The 9,013-nt window shown below is 42.2% G+C and overlaps 1 protein-coding gene across 1 annotated transcript; it reads right to left on the bottom strand.

Annotated features, from left to right (window-relative positions):
* Positions 1–498: 498 nt before the first annotated feature.
* LOC139334208 (uncharacterized) lies at positions 499–7,906 on the bottom strand. Its single transcript, XM_070966967.1, is given in 10 exon segments — positions 499–807; positions 1,269–1,542; positions 1,732–1,803; positions 1,806–1,852; positions 1,958–2,251; positions 5,771–5,911; positions 6,062–6,341; positions 6,470–6,621; positions 7,343–7,637; positions 7,849–7,906. Coding segments are annotated over 10 exon segments (1,764 nt in total). The 3' UTR covers positions 499–656.
* Between the last annotated feature and the right edge of the window lie 1,107 nt (positions 7,907–9,013).

Here is a 9,013-nt window from a genome sequence, read left to right on the forward strand (position 1 = left end):
TATTCTTCCAGCAATATTTAGCATTGACATTCAGATCTCTGATCTGAGTCAGATGCAAAAGTGTTGAAACTAAATATAGTGCAATACACTCTTGAAATTCAGCAAACATAACTTAGGTATGGTTAAAAAGACCAGCCAGCACAGTTCATACTGGTCAACCAGCAGTAAAGATGCTAGCAGGTTAGCTGACTAGAAGCGGTGCTAGCACAGGTGTTAAAAAGATTTCGTGTAAGCTGAACTGAACTAAACAAGACATATTCATCATTCAGTTGTGGAAGATTAAGTTCAACATGTAAAAAAAAAAGTTTTGATCCAGACCAATGACGATGAAATGAAAAGGACAATAAGCTTTTTCTTGTTTTGTTTTAATTGTCTTTCTCTGTAGATGACAGACAGTTTTATCCTGCAAAAAGTTTAGAACTTTAAAAGACAACAACAACATTAGAAATTAAAATATGCACAAACAATTGTTTTTGCTAAAAATCCCATCAAACAATCACTGTCATGCTTGGAGAAGATAATTTCATGATTTTCAAGATTTTGGACACGTCTTATTGTTTCTTCTGGCGATACTGAAGCTAAAGCTGTGATTCCAGTTATTGTGAATATATTCAAAAGCAGAATGTTATCGTCGTCCATTGTGAGCGTCGTTAGACCTAATCCAGGCACGAGCCGTAGATCTCCACCTCGCACAGCGTCAGGAACTCTTCGTTTCCTGGGATGACAATGTTAACGTAGCGACCATCCATCCCATAACACTGGAACTCAGCAGTCGCACCTGCTTGGTTACCTGTGATCACAGCGCACCTGCACAGGAAGCAGACATCACTTTATTCACTCTAAAAACAAATACAGGGGGTTTACTAGAGGCTTTTTGGGGGACTGATTGAGACTGCCTGCTGCAGCTGGAAACACTGCTATGAGAGCCGGGAGACTCAACCAGATAACTAAAGTCGTGACCGACGTGAAAAAGCAGTGTAGTGTTAACAGTCACTTTAAACATAGTATTTCATCCATTTTTAGTGTAATAAGACCAAGAGTACAACCATGCTAGCAGCTCTGTGAGGCTACACTTAGACGTGTTACTTTGAGCTAAATGCTAATGCATGCTACAACCCTGGCCTTCGTCATGCTTTGTTTAACATGTTAACCTGCTGCTAGCGTGGCAAAATATCTAGATAACCGCAGCTATAAAGGATGTTGATCAGATGTATCTGAAGATGTAAATGAGGAAACCAGCAGCTTTAAATCAACAGTCGGTCAGCTACCTGGTGTTGTTGTTGCGGTCAAGGGAATCTCCAATTCGGATCTCAGCTTCATTGAGGCGTTCCGGGTCAGTGTCCGTGTTGGTCACCTTAACAGAAAACACTTTATGGGTTTTGCGCAGATCCAACCGCCACCAGGGGCCGATTTCATTGCTCGTGTGACTGCAGGAGCCGTCTTCCCATTTGCTGCCACGATTCCCATCGATGGCATTGTATGCGAAGCCGTGCTCAAATAATGACGACTGTGTGGCTTTTCCTTGGAGGGCCAGATTCTCTCCTGCAAGACATCACAATCACAACAGTTAGCATTGAGAGCTGGACCTCTTAGCGCTTTTCATTAAATAAAATCATGACAAATTCATGCTTTATTAAACACACGACATGTATGACCTCTGATGATTTTGTTTTTGGTGTATAGATCAGATGAGAATCAATGCATACTCTTCACATTTATATAAATTCTCACCAGTTGGGGCAGGGTACCCATAGACCTCCACTTCACAGAGCGTAAGGATCCTTAATGAACCAGGCAGAACCTGTTCTGAGTGATCGAATTGTCCGAACCGATTTCAGGAATTGTATCAACCCTAACAGAAAGAGATTGAGAGAACACGGCGCATTGATCACGTCATACTCGCAGTCCTGAAGGGCTCGGTGGTATCTTCTATCTCATCTTCCTCATATTCACTCACATTGGGTTTTTCAAACCTTCGTTTTCTAAAGAGTTGCCGATGTGGATCTGCAGCCCGTTGATCCTGTGTTGACAGCAGTCCCCTCTGTTGACAATGGTGATGGAGGTGACGATGTAGGACTCCAGCAGGTCCACTCTCCACCAGGGGTTGCTCATTTCAGTGGTGTGGCTGCATGATCCAGAACTGAAGGTTGAATCTCCGTTTCCATCAATAGCATTGTAGGCAGCTCCAAATGTGTGAAAATAACGGGCCAACTGGGTCGCTTTTCCTCGCAAGGCCACATTTTCTGTGAATGAGACAGTTGATGTAGTGGGAGATCGTTTATCAATTGTTTAGTTTGTACCAGTATTTCGAGTCAAAATTGTTCTGTGGTCCTGAGGGGGGAAAAAAGCGCAAGCAAATAAACCACAAAGTGCAGAAAACTATCACAGAAATGATTCAGGAAAAAATAAAGTTTCCAGGGGCGACTAAAAACTGATGGGCTCATATGTGACATAGGCCACATGTATGAACACAGAACACTCTATGCACATGCTTTAGACAAGAGGTAGAACAAACATGTGCAATCACATCTGTATTTGGTTGTTTGTCTGTATGTGGTTGTTTGTATTTGGTTATGTGTGTCTGGTTGTGTTTGCTGCAGTCCTCTCAGCGCCTCTGTCTGATTAAACCATAAAACTAAACTTTTTACTCAGCACAGCGCAGTTGTTCCAGACAAGTTTTGCAGAAAGAGGAAGTTGATCTGCTTGGACAGTTTAATACAGCAGCAGCAAAACACAACACATGCAGCTCGTAGTGTGAGCAGTGAATTTAAGCCACGGCCGCTCAGACATTTGGCCGCTGGTGTTTGTTTTTCTGTCGCATGTTTACTCCTCCAACATGACCACGCATCGTTCGCTCAGCTTTATGCATTTTACCTGTGTGGAATCATTCTGGTGCAGTTCACCTTGGTGCAGGTGATTCACTGATAAGCAATCATACTTTGACAGTTGAGATGAAATGAGCCGGAGCCAATCAGACTGCACGCCTTTAATCTGCGACGTGCTCGTCTGACCTCGGAGAGCTGTGTATTCATGTCGTATTCAGACAAAGACTGACGTTTGTGATCGTGGAGTCAAGTGCCCGTTTTTAAGCAGTGGGGCCGATGTCACACTTCTTGAAACACTTCGACGTAAATAGTTTCTTCCTGTCGCAGCGTTTGGTGTGTTTGAGATGTCTTTTATAATATTTGTCTATTTTGTCTGTATTTTGGTTATGTGTGTCTGGTTGTGTTTGCTGCAGTCCTCTCAGCGCCTCTGTCTGATTAAACCATAAAACTAAACTTTTTACTCAGCACAGCGCAGTTGTTCCAGACAAGTTTTGCAGAAAGATCAGATCAGAAAGTTGATCTGCTTGGACAGTTTAATACAGCAGCAGCAAAACACAACACATGCAGCTCGTAGTGTGAGCAGTGAAATGTTCTTTTTGTGCAGAACACAAAAAAACAAACTACGTAACTACTGGACAACCTTCAGACAGCAGACCTGCTGCACTTCAACAAAGTGGAGAGCAGCGAGTGGCTGAAGATTTTGCGTTTCATTAACTGTTAAACTCATAACTTAGTATAATACAAAGTATAGAAATACTTTGGTTTTTTTTGCAGCATCCTGATGCTCATCACTCAAGATGCAACTGCACAAAGTCAAACAGACGAGTATCATATGTTTAAGGTGTTTTCTGTTGCAGTAGCCAAAATGTGATGTACATGTACATGAAAAAAAGCAGAAAGCAGTGTTGCAGTAGTTGGTTTAAAGTGCAGGCGTGTGTCCTTTATTCCATGGAAAATCATGAAAACTACACTTACTGTTAATGCTGAAAATGCTTAGTCGCAGATTTTTACTCTCTGTTTCTCTGTCAGCTTCACTTCAGTGTTTCGACATGTCTGAGGCTCTGTTACTTCTCTGTTTTGCCCTCTGAAAACACACAAACTCATCCAGTTCTCTACAATTCACTTGTATCTCTAACTGTGAATATGAAGATGTTCAGTCTTATTCTGGTTGTGGACTCACAGGATTCTTGTTGTGCAGACGGTCACAAAGTTTAAGTGATTTCCATGTATCTGTCATTATGGGACAGTGTCAGAGACCTCAGTGCTGTTCCAGAGTATAATGTTAAAATCTGCTGTAGGTGCAGCTGTCACTTAAGAACCGAGCGGTACAATAAATATATCAGCTTACGAACTGACATGATTGCCAGTTTTCTGCTGGCATTCCTCTCTGGCTTTATTTACGGTTTGCTCTAATATTTGATCACCACCATCATGATTCGCATCACCTCTGGCTGGGGTTTTAGGTTTTCACAGTCTGGCTGTGTCGATCTGGTTTCATTATACGAAGTCCTGGCCCGTCTTCTATGACAGCTGGACTTTCACAAACGTAACTGCTTTAGAACCAGCCTCTGAAGGCGGCCCTCAGACATTTCGGTAAGTACGCTTTTATTGCTTAATCTGTACCAAAACGCAACAGCAAAAACACCAATTTGTAGATTTACGGGGAGTTTTAAAACCACAAGTGGACAATTATCCATTTCTGCTTGTGGACTATTTCAACAAACAAAATACAACATTTATTTGAGAGCTCTAGAGGTGTAGTCAGGCTAGCTGTTACCCCCTGCTTCCAGTGTTTCTGCTAAGCTAAGCTAATCACCTCCTGGCATTAGCTCCATAACTAAACCACAGATAAGAGAGTGGTATCGAAGTTAGCATTTAACTTTCCGCAAAGGAAAAGAGCAAATATGTTGCTCAGAAATGTCAAACTTTTAATGATTAGCAAGAAGTGACAGTTGGAAGCACTGTTGCTATGGAAACCTGAGTTTAATATATACTGAGCGGTGGTTAAATTGTTGGCCAGAACTGTATTTAAGGGTGTCTTTTGCATAGTTTTAACAAGACGTGTCTTCATAAGTTGACTTGATGCAGAGGTTTATGTGATGGGGACAACCATGAGTTTGATCTTAAACAGTAAACTTCAGTCAGACGTGTTGATTCACCGGCAGCAGAGTCCGCTGACGAGGTGATCCAGTTTACAAACTGCTCCAAAAGAGTTTTGTAAGTTCAGATTTATTTCAGCAAAGATGATACTAGAAAACGTTAACTCAGCAAAAAAAAAAAAAAAAAGAGAGAACCAGACAAATACCAAAGTATAAACAAGTTTATATAAAACCACATGTATGTATGTGTGTGAAGTGTCTCATGAGCGTCTCCTGGATGATTTATCTTCACAGCCGTCAGTCCTGAGCCTTTTTATTACAAGATAATTTGACACATCACAGTAAGAAAAGCAGTTCTGTGTCTCTGTTCATGTGATCAGCCAAGTGCAGCAGTGAAAGTGAAAATGTTCCATCTTTAAATGATATGTGATGACGATGTTTGCCTCCCTGTCTACGATGACCCTGCATTCAGGCGTAGTCGTTAATATGAAATCTTTTGTCTCTACAATCATCTGAACATCCAGCAGCGAAGGAAACAGATTTTCTTCTCGCAACAAAACAGAAACTAAACAAACCAAATCTGAAAGGAGAGAGAATATTTGCTTTCATCAGGTGGACACAAAACGACTCCAAATGTCAGCTCTTTTTGGAGTTCTTCTGCCCCCTTGTGGTAGAAAATATATTAATGCAGCTTTAAACTATGTGCACGTGTGCAGTCCAGGAAGTCATCGTTACAATAGCACTCAGAACAAAGTATGTACAAAAAAAGTGGTTCATAAGAGCTGCACCACGTAGGACCGGCCCTTCAGACGAGCCTGTGCAGAATCCAGTCAGGCCTAATCCAGCCTGGAGCCGTAAACCTCCACCTCACACAGGAGCAGGTGCTCGGTCTTTCCAGGACTGACTATGTTAACGTAGCGACCGTCCATGCCATTACACTGCAAGTCTCCGGTTAAGCCTCCTGTGAGGCCTGAGATCACAGCACACCTGGCGAAGAAGAAATAACGTTGTTTAGTCACCCAGTGGTCAGTTGAATAAATTGAATCTCGGCTAAATTATGCCACACAGACCCAAAGACAGATATACATTACACAAATCTTTATTTATACCGTAGTAGTGTTTTAATGAGTAACCCACGTGGGATTGTTGTTTCCATTGTTTTCAAGAGAGTCTCCGATTCGGATCTCAGCTCCATCAAGTCGTGAGTAAGCCTCTCTGTAGCTGGTTACATTAACAGAAAACACTCTATGGGTCTTGCCCAGGTCCAGCCTCCACCAGGGGTTGAAGTCGTTGCCTGTGTGAGTACAAGAACCCTGGTTCCAGTCGCTGGCACGATTCCCATCGATGGCATTATAGGCAACACCTGTAGAATGCAGCGACGACTGTGTGGCTTTCCCTTGCATTGCCAGATTCTCTCCTGCGTAAAGAACACATTTCCAGACATCAGCTCATGTGATTGCAGCTGTGTAGAAAACAAGTTCTAGAAAAGCACATCTTGTCTGGTTTCAGTGGCACATTTAATTATATGTAAGTGGAAATTCTCACCAGTTGGGGCGCGGTACCCATAGACCTCCACTTCGCAGAGTGTAAGGTAAGATAGACCAGATAGAGCCACAATCACGTAACGTCCCTCCACAAGTCGGGTTAAAGTTATTTTTAAAGACCCGCCTGCTGGGATGTGATGAATTACACCCACCCTAGAAGAGGAAGAGAGGAAACAGTGTAAGGTTTAGAACTGCAGTACTTAAAAGGTAATGTAATGTGAAGAAATAAGAAATAATACCAACAGCTGGCCAGTCTGCTGACAAGCTAACATATGTCACAGTCAATCACAGGTTTTTAAATTATGATTTTGAAGCTTTGTTTGATCACATACAAAGACCATCTGCATCACTGGTGTCCAGTTCCACTGTCAGGAAATCAAAGGGCACATGCCAATCAGATATAATTGATACTCAGTGGCCATATAAACATGAAAACCAGGTTTGACTCTTTGGATTCTTCAAACTGTGAAAACATGAGGAGGGATTTTAAATGAGGAACATCCTCTCCACCCCAATGTCTTTCAATGGACTTTTGAATACGGCATTAGCAACAAACTTATGAATATGTATTATAAATGAGCACATGCTCAGTGAAAACTACCCCCCCACCACCAAAAAAGGAAAAAAAAAAAAAAGTTCTGAAATTGCTGATATGTTGCTGTTACCTGGAGGTTGACCCCATCGCCTGATATAAGGATCACCTTATAGTGGTCATAAAAAACTAATATAACCTGGCAGAAAAAGAGTAGAGCCACTGCTTAAAAGAGCAAATGCTACATGTTCAATGAGTGTAACCAGAGTTTAGTCCGTCATCTACAAGCTAATCGACCCTAAGATGAGAAGCATCAGGAACTGAGTCCTTCCGTTCACTTACACTCGGTTTGCAAGACCGTTGTCTTGTAAAGAGTTGCCGATGTGAATGTTTGCCCCGTTGATCCTCTCTGGATAGCCGTCTCCTCTGTTGGTGACGATGACGGAGGTTATGATGTAGTAGTCCAGCAGGTCCACTCTCCACCAGGGGTTGGCCTGTTCGGCCGTGTGGGAGCACGATCCAAGGCGGTAGTTAGATTCACGGTTTCCATCGATAGCATTGCCGGCAGCCCCAAAAGCAGCTCTCTCTCCAGGGTAGTGGCTTGATTGAGTTGCTTTGCCACGCAAGGCCACATTTTCTATTGATGAGACATGAAATACACATTCAAATAAAATGTCATTTTGTGTGAGCTACTAAACCTGCAGCAACTGATTCATTTCCATGCCATGAGAATACACTACATTCGTGAATTATTTTCTTGAATTTTTCTCCCATGGACTTTACCACCCAGTGGTTTGACGCTTGCCAGTAACGTGGAGGAATCACAGACGTAGCCAGATCGAACTTACGTAAGGTATAAGCCGAGCACGTCCCCAGAAGCAAAAGCAGGACTGCACTGTGTTTCATGGCTCTAGTTGAGACAGAAAACAGAAGAAGAAATGAATGTTGGCGACATGAATACAATGTGAAATTTATCAACAACAACCTACGTTCCAGAAGTTACAGTAGATGTACAGAGTGCAAATAAAAGCTACCTGTGTGTAGCCTCGTCAGTTCACGGTGAACACACCAACTGAAATAACATCCACACACCTTCACTTGCAAAACGAACTCAGAAGAAGACGAGGAGTTGATGCTGTGTTGATGAAGATGACCTGATTTGGACCACACACGGATATTTATGTCTTCTTCTTATCACAGCACGTGCTTTTGATTCCTGATGATTCACCACACATGACTTTGTCTTTTTCCTTGGATGTAGATAAGGCTCATTTCAGCTTGATAGTTCCTGAGAAGTCATGGGCGTGTGGTCATTTAAAGATAAAGACATGCAGCCATAAAAACAGGGCACAGGACAAAAAAACAGAAAGCAGCTTTTGTCCCTTTGCCTGATATTGAATTAGCCATTAACTGTAAAACAGACAATATTTAACGAGCAGGAGATAGGAAAGCTAAGAGGAACGAAGCAGCATCGAGCCAGGGAGGACATGCAAACTGCCGGCAGTTAGTGCAAAACAATGCTGACCAGACAGTCAGCTGAAATATGACAACATGAAATCATCTTAAATTAGAGACAACAGAGAGGTAAAACCAGACACAAACTGGTAAAACACAAACAAAAACCAATCAAATGGAGCAGACAAGGCCAGCGTGCAGTGACTGATGGCTGGTTGCAAATGAGATTGAGATTATATGCAAAATACAGAGTCACTATATGTCCTGTATTTAAAGGAAGGACGTTATGAAAATGGAAATGCAAATGGAATGCAAATAAGTCTGAGCAGCTTCAGGTGTCACATCTGAAATTATTTAGGTTCAATTTTGTTTTGGCAACAACTTACTTAACTTTTGACAGTCGAATCTAAGATGACATCTGAAACATATGGAAACATATCACTGAGGCATCCCCATCTCTGAAACCTAAACTTCTTGGTTTGACTCAAGACATAAATTGTCTGTTGTTCCTCTTTGATGACGGTGGAGATGGAGATGGCGCTGTCCACTTCAGAGACG

Source organism: Chaetodon trifascialis, chromosome 7, assembly GCF_039877785.1.
Source record: "Chaetodon trifascialis isolate fChaTrf1 chromosome 7, fChaTrf1.hap1, whole genome shotgun sequence".
Lineage (NCBI taxonomy): Eukaryota > Metazoa > Chordata > Actinopteri > Chaetodontiformes > Chaetodontidae > Chaetodon > Chaetodon trifascialis.